Here is a 23,615-nt window from a genome sequence, read left to right on the forward strand (position 1 = left end):
CAATAAAGCAGAAATAGATGTGTTTCTAGAACTTGCTTGCTTTTTCAATGATCCAGTAGATGTCATAACCTGGAGCTGCCCAAATTATTACCTCCTTGACTAATACCCCAAGAATAGGTGGTATTACATCCCAATGACCTTAGAGATTTTCTGTCATTGGTTTATGAAGAAAATTAGACATAATTTTAATCCTAAATGTAATAATGTCTCCATATATAATAGGATATGAGGACAATATCAGGACAGGACAAATTTAGAATTTGTCCTGTTCACCAGTCTGTGCCCAATTCCTGGTATAGGAGGCACTAAAAAAAATACTGATTGAATAACTGCACATATATCAATATACATAAGTATTAACATGACTTTTCATATTGTAGGACGATTTTCACAAAGATTCCAAGATATAACTATGTGGATCCTGATTTTGCATATACTAAATTTGAAAAACTAGTAAAGAAATCTCATGAAAACTATTATGCAGGATACATTAAATTTTTAAGAAATGTGCGCCTGCAGAAAGAAGCACACAGGTAAAGTTCACTTTTTCAAACAATATGAAACAAACAGATCATGGTACCAGTAAAGCCAGAATTTTTTTCTTTACGTTCTATTTTGTGATTTAAAGGATGTTTTCATGTATGAAAACAACAAAACATTGAACTACTTAAACTGCATTTATTTCCTTTTTTACTTTTGATTTGGGAATGTCTTAGATGGACTTCCCTAGAAGCATATTATGAGACAGGAATTCCAGCACATGTGATTTTTGGAGGATCAACAACAATTGTCGTTGTTCCTGCCTTGAGTCAAAGTAACTTTTGTGCTCCATATCAGTCATTGCCTGTGAACTGTCATTGGGTATGGTAGGGTGGGTGTAACTTTCTTGGGGTGGTATTTGAGAATTGGGTCCCCTTAACAGAGGGCAGTTTTATGTGGAAAGTGCTTTTGCCTGCTTCAGTGTATCTCAGTGGGTCAGTAATAGCATCTAATATGGGGAATATTTGAATTTACTGATGTATGTATTTTCTAAAAGACAGCCTCAATTAGTTGTTATTATGATTTCTCTAGGAAGCACACATACTCATATAATGACATAGACATAGGATTACATCCTGCATCTGGTCTAAAATCACCCACTGTCTCAGAAGTGGAAAGGGAAGAGGAGTTACCTTCAACACAGTGTTGGATCAAACACAACCAATTGCTAAGAACCAGAAATATAGCATTCAAGGAGACAAAGTCTCTGAGAAGAAAGGCATGTGCAATATTTCACATTTGATTATACCATGATAATTCTTAAAATATTTTTTGCTAGTATTGAACAGTTAATTTTGGAATAATGTGATTTCTCACAGGTTCTTAAAGGACTTAAATCAGACCCATCCACACCCCATGAAAAACATGATTGCAGCTTAACTTTGACACCCAAGCAAACTTATCAAGTAATTGTTGGTAAGAATCTATAAAAACTTACTAAGTCTTTTAAAAAGTAGATTTATTTAAGTATAATTCATATTTCATAAAATTCACCAGGTCAAAGCATGCAAATCAGTGAATTTCAGTGAATTTACAGGTTTATTCAGCCATCATCACAATTCAGTTTTTACAATGATGCCATCACCCTCATCACTGTTATGCTGTTGCCTCCAGTTCCCACCCCTAGCCCCAGGCAACCATTAATTAGCTTTCTGTCACTATAGATTTGCCTATTCTGAACATTTCATGTAAAAGAAATCACATAATATGTGGTCTCTCTTGCATTACTTCTTTTACTTGGCATAATGTTCGTAAGGTCCATCCCTGTGGTGTTAGGTATAAATATTTTGTTTGTTGTTATGCTTAAATAGTATCTCATTTTATTAGGAATGGGCTTCCCTGGTGGCTCAGCTGGTAAAGAATCGGCCTGCAATGCAGGAGACCCCAGTTTGATTCCTGGGTCAGGAAGATACACTGAAGAAGGGAGAGGCTACCCTCTCCAGTATTCTTGGGCTTCCCTGGTGGCTCAGCTGGTAAAGAATTGGCCTGCAATGCAGAAGACCTGGGTTTGATCCCTGGGTTGGGAATATTTCCTGGAGGAGGGCATGACAACCCACTCCAGTATTCTTGCCTGGACAATCCCCATGGACAGAGGAGCCTACAGTCCAAAGAGATGGATACGACTGAGCAACTAAGCACACACACATTTTGTTTGCCCCTTTACAGTTGATGGACACTGAGCTGTTTCCAGTTTGAGGCTGTTGTGAATAATGCTGCTATAAATAGTCGCATATAATTCTTTGAGTGAACATATGTTTTTATTTCTTGTGGTTAGATTCCTATGAGTAGAATTGCTGAGTGGTATGGTAACTGGTTCCAAATTGGGCAAGCAGTACGTCAAGGCTGTACATTGTCACCCTGCTTATTTAACTTATATGCAGAGTATATCATGAGAAGTGCTGGGCTGGATGAAGCACAAGCTGGAATCCAGATTGCTGGGAGAAATATCAATAATATCTGATATGCAGGTGATACCACCCTTATGGCAGAAAGTGAAGAACAACTAAAGAGCCTCTTGAGGAAAGTGAAAGAGGAGAGTGAAAAAGTTGGCTTAAAGCTCAACATTCCAAAAAGTAAGATCATGACATCCAGGCTCATTACTTCATGGCAAAGAGATGGGGAAATAGTGAGAGACTTTACTTTGGGGGGCTCCAAAGTCACTGCAGATGGTGACTGCAGCCATGAAATTAAAAGATGCTTGCTACTTGGAAGAAAAGCTATGATCAACCTAGACCACATATTAAAAAGCAGAGACAATACTTTGCTAACTAAGGTCCATCTAGTCAAAGTTATGGTTTTTCCAGTAGTCATGTATGGAATGTGAGAGTTGGACTATAAAGAAAGCTGAGTGCCGAAGAATTGATGCTTTTGAACTGTAGTGTTGGAGAAGATTCTTGAGAGTCCCTTGGAGTGCAAGGAGATCAAAGAATTGATGCTTTTGAACTGTGGTGTTGGAGAAGATTCTTGAGAGTCCCTTGGACTGCAAGGAGATCAAACCAGTCACTCCTAAAGGAAATCAGTCCTGAATATTCATTGGAAGGACTGATGCTAAAGCTGAAACTCCAATACTTTAGTCACCTCATGCAAAGAATGGACTCATTGGAAAAGACCCTGATGCTGGGAAAGATTGAAGGCAGGAGGAGAAGGGGACGACAGAGGATGAGATGGTTGGATGGCATCACCAACTTGATGGACATGAGTTTGAGTAAACTCCAGCAGTTGGTGATGGACAGGGAAGTCTAGAGTGCTGCGGTCCATGGGATCACAAAAAGTCGGACACGACTGAGAGACTGAACTGAACTGATGGTAACTTTGTGTGTAACTTTTAATGAAATTGCCAAAAATTTTCTGTAGTAACTGCACTAGGTTGCAATCAGTCCAACAGTTGTTCAATCACTAAGTTGTGTCATACTCTTTGCGACCTCCTGGACTGCAACATACTAGACTCTTCTATTGTCCACTATCTTACAGTTTGCTCAGATTCATGTCCATTGAGTTGATGATGCTATCTAACCATCTCATCCTCAGCTGTTCCCTTCTCCTCCTGCTTCAGTCTTTACCAGCATCAGGGTCTTTTCCAATGAGTCAGTTCTTCTTATCAGGTAGCCAAAGTATTGGAGCTTCAGTAACCATCTTTCTAATGAATGTGGAGGATTGATTTCCTTTAGGATTGACTGGTTTGATCTCCTTGCAATGAAAGGGACTCTCAAGAGTGTTCTCCAACACCACAGTTCAAAAGCACCAATTCTTCACCTCTCAGCCTTCTATATGGTCCAACTCTCACATCCGTACATGACTATTGGATGCACCATAGCTTTGACTACATGGACCTGTGTCAGCAAAGTGAAATCTCTGATTTTTAATACACTGTCTAGGTTTGTCATAACTTTTCTTTCAAGGAGCAAGTGTCTTAATTTCATGGATGCAGTGTTTTGGAGCCCAAGAAAATAAATTCTGTCACTGTTTCCATTGTTTCCCCATCTATTTACCATGAAGTAATGGGACTGGATGTCATCCATGATCTTAGTTTTTTGAATGTTCAGTTTCAAGCCAGCTTTCTCACTCTCTTCTTTCATCCTCATCAAGAGGCTCTTCATTTTCTGCCATTAGAGTGGTATCATCGGCATACCAGAGGTTTTTGATATGTACATGAGGATTGCGGTTTCTCCAGGTTTTCACCAACAATTGTTATTTTCTGTCTTTTTTATTACAGCCATGCTAGTGGGTGCAAAATGTTCTCTCATTGTGCTTTTGAATTGCATTTTCTTTTTGACTAAGTGTTGAATATATATTGATGTATTTACTTAGAGATACAACTATTTAAATTGTATATCTTATTTGGAGAAATGTCTTTCCCCAATTTTTAATTTGAATGTTTGCCTCCTCAGTATAGAGTTTAAGAATTGTTTATGTATTTTGAATACACATCTTTTTTCAGATATGATTTCCAAATATTTTCCCTAAATCTGTGGCTTTTTTTCTCATTTTCTTCAGTCAGTTCAGTTCAGTCGCTCAGTCGTGTCCGACTCTTAGCGACCCCATGGACTGCAGCCCACCAGGCTCCTCGTCCATGGGATTTTTCAGGCAAGAGTACTGGAGTGGGGTGCCAGTGCCTTCTCCAACATTTATTATTAGGGAAACACAAAATAAAACCAAAATGAGATACTGCTATATAAATCTATTAGAATGGCTAAAAAACTTACCAGTTCAATTGTTGTTGAAAATTTGGGGAAACTGAGACTCTTGTATACTGCTAGTGGGATTGTGAAATTAAATTGGGTTGGCCAAAAAGTTCTTTTGGGTTTTTCCATAAGATATTATAGAAAAGTCAGAACAAACTTTTTGGCCAACTCAATACAACCATTTTGAAGAAGTTTGGCAGTTTCTTATACATTTAAACACACATCTACCATAGTATCCATTCATTATACTCCTAATTATCTAAAGGAAATGAAGGTATATTTTAAATAAAATACATTCACCTGCTACTCAGTAATATAAAGGAATAGACTATTGACACAGGAAACATCTTCAATGGATCTCCAGAAAACTTGTTGAATCAAAGAAATCAGAGGAAAAAACACACTTTCTGTATTCCACTCATATTAAAGTCTGGAAAATGCAACCTGATCTATAGTGACATAAAGCAAATGAGTGGTTGTCTGGAAAGGGGGAATACAGAGGATGGTGGTAGGGAGAAACTATGAAAGGGTACAAGAATACTTTTTAGAGTTATATAAAAACTTTGGGCATTTAAAGAGAAAAACAAATAAAATTTAAATAATGAGTCATGAAAAAGTTGCCAGTTACTGTAAATTCTGGATAAGTGAACATAGATGCATTCATGAGAGGGGAGAGGGTGTTGGAATATCCAAATTTGTGTACTGAAATGAGTTATAATTAGTGCTAGTAATTTTGTCATGTAATTTTCCACATCAGAATCTATTTGAATTTTGGCCAATAACCTCTAAATATCAAGTTATGAATGTCTTTATAAAATACTGTTAATAATTTCTGATATTATAGTAAGTATTTTAAGTGCTATTTTTAATGAATTAATTGATCAAAATATTGTGTGAATACTTGCAAAAATAAGTCAATGAATACATTTGTCAGCAATTAAACTTAGTAACTTTTTGTTTTTTCAGGGCCCTCTGTCCTTAACTTTGGTGATGTTTGTGTGAACTCAACAAATACTCATCTACTACATGTTATTAATATGCTACCAATTCACATTCTGATCCAATTAAATGTCAATTTGGAAGAACTTCAGAAAACCAGCCAATTTTCATATGTGATTCCACCTACAACTAGTACTTATATTTCAATGATATTTGAATCTCCCACCATTGGAAAATTTTGGAAGTAGGATTTATTTTCAAATTTCTATTTGCTAGAATCAAAAATGTCCGTTTGTGTATTTGCCCCAATTATTTTTGTATATGTCATATTTGGTTCTAAAAGGTAGAAGCTATATGTGCAGCAATTTGTGGATTCATATTTCAGTGTAATTACCTTTCATAATTATTTTGATTTATTTTTGACTAAGAATTGTGGATATCAATCCATAATATATGCATTTTTACATGTACCTGAAGTCTGTCATTCAGTTAAGAGCTGTTATCCATTCAGTTTGGATGCTTTTGCTGTGTTACAGGTCTTTCACCTTCACAGTGAACAATATGCCTGGTGGACACATCCTAGTGATGGCAGTTGTCCTGCCAGTAAGACTTCAGCTATCTTCTAATGAGCTGATACTGAGACCACAAGGCTTCTTGGTGAAAACATGTTTTAGGGGAACGGTTAGGATGTATAATCATCAGAATTACTTTGTCAAATTTGAATGGCAATCGATAAATACAGGAAAGGAGATGGCATTTTCCATTCGTCCAGCTAAAGGTAACAGTTTATTCTGTTTGTTTGATTTAGACATTCATTTATTCGTGTGTTCAGGCCTTAGTCATATCTTAAGTGTATACTGTATAAAGGTGCTAAGAATGTATAAGTATATCACATATGATCTTGTGACAATGGGACATTCCTGCCCTCTTGGCTCCCCTGTGTCCTTTCCTCCCCCTCCCTCTCCCTCCCTCTTCATATCTAATTTAGGAATAGTCTTCATTTGAGATCTAAGTAGACTATACTTCAGATAACAAAGGAGTCCTGGCATGTAGAATTCTTGTCTTAGGTGATTTTCCTGGGAAAATCATTTCCAAATCATGACTTTTGTATAACTCTACTCGCACAGTGCTAAAGAATTTGCCTACAATACAGGAGATGCAGGAGATGTGGATTTGATCCCTGGGTTGGGAAGATCCCGTGGAGGAGGAAATGGCATCCTACTCCAGTATTCTTGCCTGAAAAATCCCATGGACAGAGGAGGCTAGCAGGCTACAGTCTGTAGGGTTGCAAAGATTCAGACATGACTGAGCATGCACCAGTGCTGTTAATGGGGAGTGTTATAAACAAGCTTGAGTATTAATTTAAGGGGCTTCATTGGTGGCTCAGATGGTAAAGAATCTGCCAGTAATGCAGGAGACCCAGGCTCAATCCCTGGATTGGGAAGATCCCCTGGAGAAAGAAATGGCAACCTACTCCAGTATTCTTGCCTGTAGAATTCCATGGACAGAGAAGCCTGGCAGGCTACAGTCCATGGGATCACAAAGAGTTGGACACTGAGCAACTGAACACTTTTAATACTTCACTTAATTTTAGTGCAGATATATGCACAGATGGTAACAAATTTAACAAGTGAAGGAGGACTGTTCTTTTATTATGACTGGAGATCATTGATATAACCGTATTTAATCTTTTTGTTAATCTGGATAGATTTAGCACAATCCCAGATTATAATTTATTAAGGATTTGAGATATACTTCCTCTGAATATTCAGCAGATTCATTTGACCAAGCTCTTTTTGTTGTTGTTGTTACTAATGCTGGAAATATTGGGTCCTGCCCCAATCTAGAGAAAAGCTGAGTAAATGATCAGAGAAGAAAAAGAAATTATTTCTGTAGCTTTCAGAGATTCTAGATAAACCTTCTTCAGTTTTTTTCAACAGGTGTCAGATGTAGTTATATTATCTGCATTCCAGATGTAGGTTCTGATCAAGCATGTGATACGGCACTAAAAGTATCTGAAAAGCACTGCGCATCGGCACTTTTCCTTGTATTTCTCCATCCTAGCCAGGGTTGAGTGGTTGGGCTTCCCCCTTATGGCTTCCATGAAAATGCTGTGATAAAGATTCATTAGTCAAAAGTGGAATTACAGTGCAGTGGTAAAAGAATCTGCTTGTCAATGTACTGGATGCAAGAGACACTATTATAGAATTAACAAGTTTTTAACTTAGAGGCTTCCCTGGTGGCTCAGGGGTAAAAATTCCACCCGCCAATGCAAGAGATGCAAGTTTGATCACTGAGTCAGGAAGATTCCGTAAAGGAGGAAATGGCAACCCATTCCAGTATTCTTGCCTGGGCCTGGTGGGCTGTAGTCTATGGGGTCACAGAGAATCAGACACGACTGAGCACACACATACGCAAACTTCTCATGGTTTTTAGTACTATGTTTTGCAGAAAAATTTAATATTTGCTTTTCTTTGGGTTGCTCATAACATGTCTTACTTTTTTTTTTAATCAAAGCAAAAACAGACATTTAATTCCAAATACAGTATGAGTAGGCCACGACTGAGCATGCAATGAACAAAAATAACAGACAGTGTTTCTGTGAATGATATGATTAGCCTTTAAGTACTTTTAGTATTTTTAGAATACAAATGCTACAATACTGAAATGTATTTCATATATTATTGAGGAAAGTCTGCATGATTTCAGAGAAGGCGATGGCACCCCACTCCAGTACTATTGCCTGGAAAATCCTAATGACGGAGGAGCCTGGTAGGCTGCAGTCCATGGGGTCTCTAAGAGTTGGATACCACTGAGCGACTTCACTTTTCACTTTTCACTTTCATGCATTGGAGAAGGAAACGGCAACCCACTCCAGTATTCTTGCCTGGAGAATCCCAGGGACGGGGGAGCCTGGTGGGCTGCTGTCTATGGGGTCGCACAGAGTCAGACATGACTGAAGTGACTTAGCATAGCATGCATGATTTATACACATAGATTTCTCATATCATTTTCTGTTTGATGCTCAGAATTTTCATAAAATAATTACTCAATTTTATTTTTGCCTCTTTGTATAGATCATTTTATTGAGTCATATTTTTCTTATGTCCCTTTTGATATATTGTGTTGGGGAAGAAGACATTTTCTTCTACCCTTCAGTCGTGTCTGACTCTTGGCGACCCCATGGCCTCCCTGACCATCACCAACTCCTGGAGTCTACACACACTTATCTCCATTGAGTCGGTGGTGACATCCAACCATCTCATCCTCTGTCATCCTCTTCTTCTCATGCCTTCAAACTTTCACAGCATCAGGGTCTTTTCCAATGAGTCACCTCTTTGCATCAGGTGGCCAAAGTATTGGAGCTTGGGCTTCAACGTCAGTCCTTCCAGTGAACACTCAGGACTGATCTCCTTTAGGATGGACTGGTTGATCTCCTTGCAGTCCAAGGGACTCTCAAGGATCTTCTCCAACACCACAGTTCAAAAGCATCAATTCTTCAGTGCTCAGCTTTCTTTATAGTCCAACTCTCATATCCATACATGACTACTGGAAAAACCATAGCCTCGACGAGATGGACCTTTGTTGGTAATGTCTTTGCTTTTTAATATGCTATCTAGGTTGGTCATAGCTTTCCTTCTAAGGAGTAAGCATCTTTTAATTTCATGGCTGTGATCACCATCTGCAGTGATTTTGGAGCCCAGAAAAATAAAGTCTGACACTGTTTCCACTGTTTCCCCATCTATTTGCCATGAAGTGATGGGACCAGATGCCACGATCTTAGTTTTCCGAATGTTGAGCTTTAAGCCAGCTTTTTCACTCTCCTCTTTCACTTTCATCAAGAGGCTCTTTAGTTCTTCTTTGCTTTCTGCCATAAGGGTGGTGTCATCTGCATATCTGAGTTTATTGATATTTCTCCTGGCAATCTTGATTCCAGCTTGTGTTTCTTCCAGCCCAGCGTTTCTCATGATGTACTCTGCATAGAAGTTCAATAAGCAGGGTGACAATATACAGCCTTGATGTACTCCTTTCCCAACTTGGAACCAGTCTGTTGTTCCATGTCCAGTTCTGACTGTTGCTTCCTGACCTGCATACAGATTTCTCAAGAGGCAGGTCAGGTGGTCTGGTATTCCCATCTCTTTCAGAATTTTCCACAGTTTATTGTGATCCACACAAAGGCTTTGGCATAGTCAATAAAGCAGAAATAGATGTTTTTCTGGAACTCTCTTGCTTTTTCCATGATCCAGCAGATGTTGGCAAGTTGATCTCTGGTTCCTCTGCCTTTTCTCAAACCAGCGTGGACATCGGGAAGTTCACAGTTCATGTACTGTTAAAGCCTGGCTTGGAGAATTTTAAGCATTACTAGCATGTGAGATGAGTGCAATTAAGAATTAAATTGACAGATTAACAGGAGAAAAGCAAAAGCTTAATAACATATATTGATGAGAGAGACCCAGGAAAACCCAGTTACTTGACAGAGTGGCCAAAATCCTCACCTTAAATATCATCTTCAACTAAAGGCAAAAGTGGATGTTTGAGATAGTGGCTTGGGGCTTCAAAGGAGAGAAAACAAATTCACATGGAGATGGGATAGCAAATGTTTGGGAAACAAATATTTGCTGGGTTATGCAAAGACCAGAATTGAGGAAACTACCATCATATGTGAGTCAACCTGACTCAAGGCAAAGTTTGCTGTGATTGTCACTCATCTCTCTGTTCAGTGTCCTGTGCCTTTGAATCTCAGGTGATCCTACCTTTCTGAAGGAATAGCTTCTAACTCATTCTTTCCATCAAGTATTATATTCTTAGTTCAAAGGAGATGATAATTTGAACAGGTAAAGCAACTCACAGCAAATGTGCCTGATCCCTCCTGGGTTCTAAATCTATTTGAATTACAGAAATGTGTTGGTAAAAACTACATCAGCAGTTGCATCTCTAGGTATATGAACACTGAAACAAATGAACAAAAGAAGCCTCTTGTTAATGATAATTCCTTCCTCGAAAAAACTGGATGAATGGTGTATTTCAGAGTGTTGAGAAATGTGGAAGATGTGGAAATGTGAACAGGGATCACAAATAATTTTCTACCATTTAGATATAAAGTAATTTCTAATCCTAGAGTGTCACTTCATTGATAAATTTTATTTTTTCTAAATATTAGCATATTTTTATCAAATATTGCAATATGTCTATTAGAGTATAAGGTGTTCCCTGTATTTTGTTTAACTCAAAAAGTTTTAAAATGTCATTATATTTATATGACAAAAAGACTCTGATGCTGGGAGGGATTGGGGGCAGGAGGAGAAGGGGATGACAGAGGATGAGATGGCTGGATGGCATCACTGACTCGATGGACGTGAGTCTCAGTGAACTCTGGGAGTTGGTGATGGACAGGGAGGCCTGGCGTGCTGCAATTCATGGGTTCGCAAAGAGTCGGACATGACTGAGCGACTGAACTGAACTGATATTTATATGCCAGTTCTTATTTTAGATATTAAAAAATAAATATAATAAAAATGTAGTATAACCTTCTTATTCTCTCTAAATTCTCTGTAGGCACTGTTGAACCATACTCCTCATTGGAATGTGAAGTAACATGGCAGCCAGCTTTTGATTCTCCAGAAAGGGGAGAATTTATTCTTCATGTCAGTGAAGGAAACACGCTGAAACTGAAATGTCTTGCACATGTAATGACTTCCTTTGAATATGATTTTTATTTTGCAGGTTCTAAATTGGTTGGTATGCATATGTGTATATGAAAGTGAAAGTGTTAGTCACTCAGTCGTATCTGACTGTGTGTGTCTCCATGGACTGTAGCCCACCAGGCTCCACTGTCCGTGGAATTCTCCAGGCAAGAATAATGGAGTAGGTTGCCATGTCCTTCTCCAGGGATCGAACCCAGGTCTCCTACATTGCAGGCAGATTCTTTACTGTTTGAGCTACCCAGGAAGCCAAACAACTATGTATATATAGTTGGGTATATATACTATGTTAGTAAAATCTGATTTTGTTTGAAATACTTAGTTAACTAAATTGTCTTAGTATCTTCTTGGAGCCACTTCTCTGCCATAAATGAAGACTTTGCTAAAAAAAAAAAAGTGTCTTATCTAGAATTAACTCAGAAATCCATGGCTGTATACCAGTAATACTAGATTATTATTAGAGACTTGATATGTATTAGAGAGTCTGTAAATATACCATAACACCACGGGAGCTGCTTAAAATTAAATTGTTTCATTAATAAATGCCAAAAATAGAGAAAATTATTTTTTTGCCCTATTGTATTGCATTTTTGCTATTCTCAGTTCAGTTCAGTTGCTTAGTCATGTCCGACTGTTTGTGACCCTGTCCATCCCTGTCCATCACCAACTCCCGGAACTTGCTCAAACTCATGTCCATCAAGTCAGTGATGCCATCAAACCATCTCATCCTCTGTCGTTCACTTCTCCTCCTGCCTTCATTCTTTCCCAGTATCAGGGTCTTTTCAAATGAGTCACTCCTTCACATCAGGTGGCCAAAGTGTTGGAGCTTCAGCTTCAGTATCAGTCCTTCCAATGAATATTCAGGACTGATTTCCTTTAGGATTGACTGGTTTGATCTCCTTGCAATCCAAGGGACTCTCAAGAGTCTTCTCCAACACCACAGTTCAAAAGCACCAATTCTTTGGCCCTCAGCTTTCTTTATAGTCCAACTCTCACATCCATACATGACTTCTGGAAAAACCATAGCTTTGACTATACAGACGTTTGTCAGCAAAGTAATGTCTCTGCTTTTTAATATGCTGTCTAGGTTTGTCATTGCTTTTCTTCCAAGGAACAAGTGTCTTTTAATTTCATGGCTGCAGTCACCATCTGCAGTGATTTTGGAGCCCAGAAAAATAAAGTCTGTCATTGTTTCCATTGTTTCCCCATCTGTTTGCCATGAAGTGATGGGACCGATGCCATGATCTTAGTTTTCTGAATGTTGAGTTTTAACTCAGCTTTTTCACTCTCCTCTTTCACTTTCATTGAGAGGCTCTTTAGTTCCTCTTCACTTTCTACCATAAGGGTGATGTCATCTGAGGTTATTGATATTTCTCCCGGCAGTCTTGATTCCAGTTTGTGCTTCATCCAGCCCAGCATTTCGTGTGATGTACTCTGCATATAAGTTAAATAAGCAGGGTGACAATATGCAGCCTTGACATATCCTTTCCCAATTTGGAACCATTCTGTTGTTCCATTTCCGGTTCTAACTGTTGCTTCTTGACCTGCATATAGATTTCTCAGGAGGCAGGTCAGGTGGTCTGGTATTCCTGTCTCTCTAATAATTTTTCACAGTTTATTGTGATCCATACAGTCAAAGGCTTTGGCATAGTCAGTAAAGCAGAAGTAGATGTTTTTCTGGAATTCTTTTGCTTTTTCTATTATCAAGTGGATGTTGACAATTTGATCTCTGGTTCCTCTGCCTTTTCTAAATCCAGCTTGAGCATCTGGATGTTCTTGGTTCATGTACTGTTGAAGCCTGCCTTGGAGAATTTTGAGCATTAGTTTTCTAGTGTGATATGAGGGCAATGTGCGGTAGTGTAAACATTCTTTGGCATTGCCTTTCTTTGCCATTGGAATGAAAACTGACCTTTTCTAGTCCTGTGGCCACTACTGAGTTTTCCAAATTTGCTGGCATATTGAGTGCAGCACTTAAGCAGCAGCATCTTTTAGAATTTGAAATAGCTTAGCTGGAATTCCATCACCTCTACTAGCTTTGTTTGTAGTGATGCTTCCTAAGGCCCAGTTCACTTCATGTTCCAGCATGTCTGGCTCAAGGTGAGTGATCACACCATCGTGGTTACTTGGGTCACAGCAATGTGAATCAGTTAGAACTATACATATATCTACTCTTTTTTTGTTTGTTTTAGATTCTTTTCCCAGATAGATCATTACAGAGTTTTGTGTAGAGTTCCTGATGCCAGGTGACGCTAGTGGTAAAGAACCTGCCTGCCAATGCAGGGTGTATAAGGGACGTGAGTTCCATCCCTGAGTTGGAAAGATCCCCTGGAGGAGAGCATGGCAACCCACTCCCGTATTCTTGCCTGGAGAAAACCATTGTCAGAGGAGCCTGGCAAGCTATAATCCATAGCTTTGCGAAGAGTCAGACGTGACTGAAGCGACTTAGCATGCACATACCCATTTTGGTCATTGCAGAGTACTGAGTAGAGTTCCCTGTGCTATACAGTAGGCCCTTATTAGTTATCTATATTATATACACTAATGTGTATATGGGGCTTCCCTGGTGGCTCAGATGGTGAAGAATCTGCCTATAATGTAGGAGACTCAGGTTTGATTGCTGGGTTGGGAAGATCCCCTGGAGAAAGGAATGGCTACCCCCTCAAGTATTCTTGCCTGTGAAATTCCATGGATGGACGAGCCTGGTGGGCTACAGTCCATGGGGTTGCAAAGAGTTGGACATGACTGAGTGGCACAGACACTCACATATGATGTTTGTATGTCAATCTCAATCTCATAATTTATCCCTCTCCTTTCCCCATACCACCGGTAGCCATAAGGTATCATTTATTAATTATTGTGTCTCAGATACGATGCACAATGATATTTATGTATTATCTAATTTAATCCTTGTAACAACTCTATAAGGTATATATTAATTACTCAGTTGCTGGGTATAGAAATGGAGCATTAGAATGGTTAACTATCTAGTACAAGTTCACATGTGCAGTAAATGCCCTACTTGAATTTATATCCAAAGTGATCTGCCTACACAGCGTTTGCCTTTACCCTCTCGTAAAATTTGATTTCCACTTTCCCTACACTGGGTTGATTAAGAATTAAACTCTGAGATATCAGAATACTGAATTTATTTTTGGCAAATTTTTGAAGCTCTTGAAGTTAAGTGAACTGTGAAGTGTTACTCTAAGAAAATAAAGATGGAGGAATACAAAATGATTAAATAAAATGTTCATTTAAGGTTTGTCATTAACTGTAAAGGACTTACTTGACCATTTGATCTTTTGTTAGCTTTTTTAAAAGGTTACTGTTCCAGTTATCCAAATCATGTTCTTTAAGAATATATTAAAATCTTCTTATACAATAAAAAATAATATGTATTACTTACATTAGCATCTAGAGGAATTGGGTTTCCCTGGTGGCTCAGATAGTAAAGAATCTTCCTGCAATGCAGGAGACCAGAGGTCGATCCCTGGGTTGGGAAGATCCCCTGCAGAAGGAAATGGCAACCCACTCCCGAATTCTTGCATGAAAAATCCCAAGGACAGAGGAACCTGGGGGTCACAAAAGAGTCAGACATGACTGAGTAACACTTTGAATTTTCACTTTCTGGAGGAATTAGAAATTTTGAGTTTTAGTTTGTGTTGGTTATTGTTTGTTTTCCTTTAAAATGGGAGAGGTGGATAGTATCAGCATTTCCAAAAAAGCATTTTAAATTCCAGTAGTTCTGTGAAGTGGTTTGTGTAGGACTGCATGAGGGACTCCTGTGCTTAAATAATTCTGTACATCACAGTGAACTACTTCCCCACTCTCAGATAAGCAAAGTATGCATTATCAGTATGTTAAGCTCTTTGAGAAGACTTCTAGTAGAAACTTGCCTGGATAGTATTTTGACACACATATTATTTCCCACCTTGTACATAGTGGGGTATGTGATCTCTAATATCCCCTACAGTGACCATTCTACACGATTCTCAGTCATGGATTTACCTCCTTCTTAGAGTTTTCTTGCTCTCCCTGCCTTCTTCAGTTTAGGATTACGTTATAAATATTCAATTCTTTTCTCTTCAACACACCATAAAATCTGATAACACTTCACATTTTAGAAATTTCTGTGAAGCTGAAAAAAGCTTGAGTTATCTGATGGATTAAAAAAAACATGTTTACAATTATTTCAATTTCATGTTCTCTTTCTTCTTATTATTAGCTTGGACACTCCAAGGTAACATTTTTAGAGCCACGGATACTCTTTAGCAATATTCCTCAAGGGCTAACAACTTGGAGGAAAGCCATTCTTCACAATGTAGGACAAAACCATGCTTATTTCAAGGTAATGTAGAATCTTGGAATCTTACTTGAATCAGATCATACTATAACTTGAAATATTTGTTTGCTATGAGTTCTGTGCCATTAATACTTTAGCCTTTATACATCAGCTAATGTTAATATTTTGATTTTTCATACGAGATTTATCTGAATACATTTCATCTATTGTAATACTTTGTCCTTTTAATTTCCCATAAAATTTGCCTCTTTCTGTCTCTCTCTTAGTCTCTCCTTTTTTTCTGCTCTTACCCCTCTTTTTCTTTCTTTCTGTTATTTTGTTTTACTGAAAAAAAAAGATGATGTAGAAAAAAATTGAAAAGAAACGTACTTTTTTTTTTATATTCAGTATATGCTTTTCCTTTTTTCCCTCATTTTCACTCTGTCATTAAGACTGTTATGGTAGCAAGTGGGACCTCGATAAAGACCATTCTAAAGATACTCTGTTTATAGTTATTACTCCTGATTTAATTTGTGTGGTGCGTGATATTTAAATTGGGCTTCCCTGGTGGCTCAGATAGTTAAGAATCTGACTGCAATGCAGGAGACCCAGGTTCGATCCCTGGGCGGTGGTTGTTGTTGTTGTTTAAACCAACATTAAAATCTCCTAATAGTGACAGTAGAGGTTAGTATTTGAGAGCTTTCTTTCAAGCTTTATATTTACATGTCTTCTACCCAAACAAGCAAAGGAGAATACCCTTTTCTACTCTGTTGTTCAGAATTAGTTCTTAGATCTTAGGAGGTGTTCCATCATCCTAAAAATATCTTAACCAATTTCCCTTCAAATTATTCTGACTTAAGGAATGATAGATAAACCTAAATTGGCTTCTGACAAACCATACCTTAACTCTTTTGTTAAGTTATTTTTTGAATGTTGAAATGATATCTTAGACACTAGGCTATAAGTAAATAATAAAGAAGAGGAGGTTACTTCATCATCTTGCCTTCCCACTAACTTTGCTTTCAGTTTTTTAGGATCAGGGTAAAGGCAAGCTATCAAAATAGTATCTAGAATTTTGGCATCTCTCCAATAGATATATCTCATTCTTTTATAAGTTTTTCAAAGTCTCAAAATGACTTCATTATCCTATTTGAATTGGAAGATGTCACTGCTGAAAGTTCTGTTTGTGGGTTAGGGGTGCAAATCCTTGTTGAAATTCAAAATGTTTGTCTGCTGTTTGAAAATCTATTCAGATCATCTCATGCCCTGTACCTATAGGTCATCTCTCTATGTAGTGGTGTAGAAGCAAACTATGAAAATTTTGGAATGATAACTTTAAAGGATAATGTCACATTTCTATGAATTTTTTGATTATAGGTTTGTGACCAGAGTCTTTTGTCTATGATTAATATTGTTCCATCACAAGGAATCATTCCACTGGGGGGACTAACTGTTCTCAATATCTCCTGTACTCCTACCGTTAAAGAAAAATTTGACACAAGAGCAAAGGTATGTTTATGCATATGTGTTCTCACTTCTTATATATGTCTCTATGGATTTGTTTGGTTATGATATTTGTAATAGGTATAATGCTATAAAGTGTTGTGTACTTGTTGATTCTTAGAAAGCTTGTTTTAATGGTTTCTTCTAATGGGGATGGGTTTTAATATTATGATACTAAAGAGTAGTTTGGGGCTTCCCTGGTGGTTCAGACGGTAAAGCATCTGCCCGCAATGTGGGAGACCCGGGTTCGATTCCTGGGTCAGGAAGATCCCCTGGAGAAGGAAATGACAGCCCACTCCAGCACTCTTGCCTGGAAAATCCCATGGACGGAGGAGCCTGATAGGCTACAGTCCATGGAGTTGTGAAGAGTCGGACACGACTAAGCAACTTCACTTTCACTTTTCACTTTCCTGCACTGGAGAAGAAAATGGCAACCCACTCCAGTGTTCTTGCCTGGAGAATCCCAGGGACGGGGGAGCCTGGTGGGCTGCTGTCTATGGGGTCACACAGAGTCGGACACTACTGACATGACTTAGCAGCAGCAGTAGCAGCAGCAGCAGCTTAATATAATAAATATCAATTTGCTTGGCCCTGAAATAAATAACCTAATAATTATATCCTACCTTTATAAAGAATTATGTACTGAAAGATGTTTATAAATTACATATTATAATATATGGGCTGATATTTGGACAGAATTTTTTATATGCTATTCTGGAAAAAGTAAAAAATATAGCCACTAAAATATAGGTTTTACTGAGAGATTAATTGGCACTGTATTTCAAAGAACTATACTGCTTTTACAAAGTTTATCTTTTAACATTATAATATAATGAGATTCATTTATTCATCTATTCCCTGGGTATTTATTGGGCATACATTATGTGTTAGGCTCTTCTGTACATGCTAGGAATGTAAAATTGAACAAGATAGCTAGAGTCCTTGTTCTCTGAAAGTGTACAATCTGATGGGGGATGCAAACAACTCAAAATTAAAAGATGTATGGTAAGTATAATGGTGGAGAAATGCAGTAGGCTAAGGGAGTACACAGGAGAGGTTTGCAGCCCAGGCTTAACATGGTCAGGGGCAGTTTCCAAGGGGAAGATGCATCTAAAAGACACCAAAGTTAAAAATCATCCAGAGGAAAGGGGTAGTAGTGGGGTGAAGGAGGAGGAGAAGAAAAAGTACGTAAGGGACCATGGTCAGATATAGGAGGAGAGAGCGAGCTATGAGGCAGATATGAAAAAACTTAGTTTAACATGGCTTTATAGATTGAATGAATAGTGGAGAAAAATATAAATATTTATAGACCTGTATAAATTTTAGGTCATACAGGTCCTTATCAACAATTTAGGAACTCAAAATTTTGTCTTAAGGACTAGGAGTCTTTAAGCGTGGAGAGTTTCACAATCAGATTTGCATTTTTCAGACATCACTTGGGTTATAGAGTAGCATTCAACTGGGACCAGTGCAATTATTAGTCTGGTAATGATGTCCAGGCAGGAGAAGATTGTGTTCTTTGTTAGGAGACAGGGTTCTAGACAAATTATGTCAAATTTAAGAGATGAACATTTAGGGTTTGATGATTGGAAGGGGTCACATATAAGTAAAATAGTAAGTCAAGAGTTAGACAGATGAACTACATTCAATGAGAAAGAGATTAGAGGATAAGTAGCAGATTTTAGAGGGAAATCATGAGTTTGAAGCACCTTTTGCATCCCTATGTAGAGGTGTCTAATATGTCTAATAAAGAGGCCATTGCTTATGCATATTGGTCTGAAGGCTAAGGATTAATTTTAGAGATGATAGAGATTATTTCTGTTACCCATATAAAGACCAAGAATGAGTGTAAGTGGGCTGAATATGTTGATGAGAAGTTGAAATGATAAACTTTGTAAGAAGTTAAATAAAAAAGGAAATAGAGACAGGTAAATTGGGGCTGAAATGGAAAGAAATTACATATCACAGACTTAGATGTCCCTATGACATGTGACATCCTAGAATTCATGTCTCTGAAAATGGGCAAGAAAGCAGGGATGATAGAGGGTTGTGAGAAATAGAGGCACAGAAGAGTATATGATTTCTGGGGCCATGAATTTGTGAGGAGTGATATCGGTTAGGGTGCAGATGAAGTCTTGGGAGACAGAAAGGTCAAGCGAGCAATGAGTGAGGGTAGTAAATGTGTTATGGTAGCCTGGAATTTTTCATGACCCACGAATGTAGAGGTAAGTAAAAGGGAGCCATGGGGGGTTGAGACTTATATGCATCATTCATCAGTGAAGCACATACTGATTTGTAATTACTTCTGAAGCATTGACTTATGCTTCTTATGATTTTAGTCAAGTATTTTGTTCATGTACTATATATTCTATAAATAAAATATAGAAATCATGAAGTATGAATTAAGCAGTTCCTTTAATAAGACTGTCTAGATGGCATACTGAAACAATGGTATTTTATGGTTTGTCTATAAACAATGTCACTGATTCTGTCAAAAGAGTGAAATACATCCATAACTTTTTTTTAATTTAATTTTTATTCTTACTTTATTTTACTTTAAAATACTGTATTGGTTTTGCCATACATTGACACGAATCCATCACGGGTGTACATGAGTTCCCAAACATGAACCCCCCTCCCACCTCCCACCCCATATCATCTCTCTGGGTCATCCCCGTGCACCAGCCCCAAGCATCCTGTATCCTGCATTGAACATAGACTGGCGATTTGTTTCTTACATGATAGTATACATGTTTCAATGCCATTCTCCCAAATCATCCTACCCTCTCCCTCTCCCTCAGAGTCCAAAAGTCCACTCTACACATCATGTGTCTCTTTTGCTGTCTCACATACAGGGTCATCATTACCATCTTTCTAAATTCCATAACTCTTTCTTAATTATAGTATACATTTAGATTTAAATCTTGAAGTTGACTGCTACCAATCTCATGTAGGTAGGGCTTTCAAGGAATGATATTTTCATGCTTCTGAGATTTTGATTAGACAATTATGTGTTCATATAATCTTCAGGCTTTGTTTTTTAGGAGTTATTCACCTAAATTCTTATTTCACTATCTTAATTTTCTTAAAAGAGATTGTTCAGGCAGTTCTTGGTCCACGGTTAGCCACTGCTACTTTCAACTTTTGTGACCTCAAGCCTCAGTTTTCCTCACTTGGAAATTAGGGTATTAAGAAAATACTGAAGATTAAAAAAAAGATAATGTATTTAGCAATGTGCTTGGACTGTATACTCAGCAATTTTTATCTGCTCTCATTAGAATTATTGTTGTTTCGGATGGTAGTATCTTTCTATGGAAAGAAACATGTTGTACTTAGTTTCTTACTTGTTTTAATTTTGAATATCCTGTTGAAATTAGGTCAATACAAAAAGCTTACATGGAGTTTGAGGCAGTAATGTCAAGGCAAATGGGTAGAACTCTTCAATCAAATTCACAAGCTGTCAGTTAGTCCCATTTGTGGTGGAAGTTTTTAAGAGTTGAAAATTCACTTCTCTTAATTTCAATTCTACATCACAAGGAATAGGATGACAACTGCCAGAATAAATCTTGTGACATTTATAGTATGTTATGATTATTTAAATCCTAAAATTTTATATAAATGTCAGGTAATATTGTACCTGAGAAGTATATGAGTATATTTTAGTGTGGTTTCTGCAGAATTTTATGTTTCTCCTAAATAGGTTGCTATTCGCTGTGCAAATGACATAGACCTTAGGATTGGTGGATCTGTTGAAGTTGCTGATGTTGAAATCCATCCGGTAAGTATGTTACCTATTTGTAGAATCAGTTTATGAGTGCAGTGATTTTTATTGATGTGTCCCTAGTAAGCCCGTGTAGGTTAAAAAAATTTTATTATATAGTAATGTAATATAGAAATTAATATATGTAATATAAATGTAAGTAATGAAGCAGAGTATTGAGCAGATTAAATGAAGGTTTAAGAATTCACCACTGAATTTAAATATCAGAACGGTACCAAAATCATTAAATTATCTGTAGACTTCATCCTGATCCTACCCCTCTTAAGAGATAACTACTTTCCTGAATTTTTTCATTATTATCTCTTTATTTTTTCTAATTGGGTTGCCACATATGTATGAATTCCTTAACTGTTTATTTTTTAGTTTAGTTTGTTGATTTCTCAGCTTTATAACAAAGATATATTATCTTTGGTGCATTACTTTTAATTGAATGCTATGTTTTTAAACTTCATCTTGATTATGTGTAGCTGTATGTTATTCATTATCCCTGCTGCTTAATAATCCATTATGTAGACATACTGTAATTTGTAGACTCATTTCATTGTCCATTCAGTTAGTGTATCTGTTTTTTTTTTTTTAATTACAAATACTATAGCTATGAACTTCCCTCATAGCTCAGTCGGTAAAGAATGTGTCTGCAATGCAGGAGACCCAGGTTCGATTCCTGCGTTGGGAAACCCCCCTGGAGAAGGAAATGCTAACCCACTCCAGTATTCTTGCCTGGAAAATTCCATGGGGCAAGGAGCCTGGCAGGCTACGATCCATGGGGTCACAAGAGTTAGACAAAACTTAGTGACTAAATCACCACCACCGCCATAGCTATGAACATTCATGTACATATCTTTAAGGTACTTATTTAAGAGTTTCTCTAGAGGTAGAGTTGCTGAGATTATATATATTTGACTTCACAAGATAATTTCCATGTTTTTTCTCACGTTTCCATTGCTCCATGTTCCATTGCTCCATAATTTCTTTGTAAAACTTAATGTTTGCCAGTCTATTGAGTGTAAAATGGTACCTCACTGTGGTCTTGATTTGCATTTTTAAAAATTTATTTATTTAAAAATTTTTGGTTGCTCTGGGTCCTTGTTTCTTTGTGCAGGCTTTCTCTAGTTGCTGCAAATGGGGGGCCGCTCTAGTTACGGTGCTTGGGATTCTTGTTACAGTGGCTTTTCTTGTGAAGCATGGGCTCTAGGGCATTCAGGCTTCAGTATTTAAAGCTCATGGACTCCACAGTTGTGACTCGGAGACTCAGTAGTTGTGACACATGGGCTTAGTTGCTCTGTGACATGTGGAATCTTCCCAAACCAGGGATCAGATCAAACCCGTGTCTCCTGCATTGACAGGTAGATTCTTATTCACTGTGCCACTAGAAAGTCCTGTATTTTCTGAACTATAATCAAATTAATTTTTTGAACTATTGTTCTGTACCCTGATAAAATTTTGTTCTACAATTGGTAGAGTGCACGTGCATACTATTTTTCTTTCAGGCCAGGCCTTCAGATCTGTTCTTATCTATCCAAAGAAACTTTCCCTGATCCTTTAAAAAACCCATATGTCCCTCCTTTGTGATATTTATGTTACAAACATCTTAAATTCTGGGAACATGTCCATTGTAACCATAGTCATATTATTTTCCGCTTATTTGCCCTTTTGTTTTTCTCTCCCCCATGACTGGTACCATTCAGGTTCTGAACTGCTGGTTGTCTCAGGTAGGGCCTTACCACCAGTCTGGACTTTAATAGCATCACCACAATTTTAGGCTTTAAGTTACAATTTTCTAACCTTTCTTTTATTCAGCATTGAAGGCATGGTAAGTCCAGACAGACTGACAGATACTAAGCTAGCTTGGCTATGATAATTTTAGGTGATTTCTGGAGTATCCATATTGCTTTTTTCCCATTGCTATGGTGTCCTCCTTTGTACAACATTAGACAAATATGGAGACTTTTAGTACTGTATTTCTTTGTGGCAGGCTTTGCATATTATATTACAACTGAGTAATTCATAGGACTTTACATTAATGTATATTTATCAATATTCCCTAATTATTTTGGATTTTTAAACATTGCTGCCTAGTTACCATTTTAAAACAGTATTCTAGTGTTTCCAGACATTTTAAGCAATATATCTAATAATTATGAGAAGGAAATGGCAACCCACTCCAGTATTCTTGCCTGGAGGATCCCATAGACGGAAGAGCCTGGCAGGCTATAGTCCACGGGGTCGCAAAGAGTCAGACACGACTGAGCAACTGGAGAGAGAGAGAAAGAATGTGTGTCTTAATAACAATTAGGGAATTTTATCCAAATGAGCCTATGGGAAAGACCAGAGTGGGATAAGAGGAATGATTTGTTGCATATATGAGGCATCAAACTTTTACTACCTGTTTTGGATTTTACAAGTTTCACTTGTAGAACTGAGTTGATATTTTGTGTGCTAAGTTGTTTCAGTCGTGTCCGACTCTTTGTGACCCTATGAACTGTAACCTGCCAGACTCCTCTGTCCATGGGATTTCCCAGGCAAAAACACTGGAGTGGGTTGCCGTGCCCTCCTCCAGAGGATCTTCCTGACCCAGGGATCGAAACTGTGTCTCTTGCATCTCCCGCACTGGCAGACAGATTCTTTACCACTAGCGCCAACAACTGAAGCAAATAGTGGACAGTTGACTTTAATGCCATGTTTTTCTC

At 37.8% G+C, this 23,615-nt stretch overlaps 1 protein-coding gene across 1 annotated transcript in view; it reads left to right on the forward strand.

Annotated features, from left to right (window-relative positions):
• LOC108634685 (cilia- and flagella-associated protein 47-like) overlaps nucleotides 1-23,615 on the forward strand; it is a 132,425-nt gene that overhangs the window by 43,339 nt on the left and 65,471 nt on the right. The window contains exons 11-19 of the mRNA XM_018044760.1: nucleotides 381-533; nucleotides 1,072-1,258; nucleotides 1,359-1,455; nucleotides 5,688-5,904; nucleotides 6,197-6,438; nucleotides 11,217-11,347; nucleotides 15,585-15,707; nucleotides 17,019-17,150; nucleotides 20,845-20,922. Coding sequence (XP_017900249.1) covers nucleotides 381-533; nucleotides 1,072-1,258; nucleotides 1,359-1,455; nucleotides 5,688-5,904; nucleotides 6,197-6,438; nucleotides 11,217-11,347; nucleotides 15,585-15,707; nucleotides 17,019-17,150; nucleotides 20,845-20,922 — 1,360 coding nt within the window. The remainder of the gene's footprint in view (nucleotides 1-380; nucleotides 534-1,071; nucleotides 1,259-1,358; nucleotides 1,456-5,687; nucleotides 5,905-6,196; nucleotides 6,439-11,216; nucleotides 11,348-15,584; nucleotides 15,708-17,018; nucleotides 17,151-20,844; nucleotides 20,923-23,615) is intronic.

Source organism: Capra hircus, unplaced genomic scaffold, assembly GCF_001704415.2.
Source record: "Capra hircus breed San Clemente unplaced genomic scaffold, ASM170441v1, whole genome shotgun sequence".
In the NCBI taxonomy this organism is placed as follows: domain Eukaryota; kingdom Metazoa; phylum Chordata; class Mammalia; order Artiodactyla; family Bovidae; genus Capra; species Capra hircus.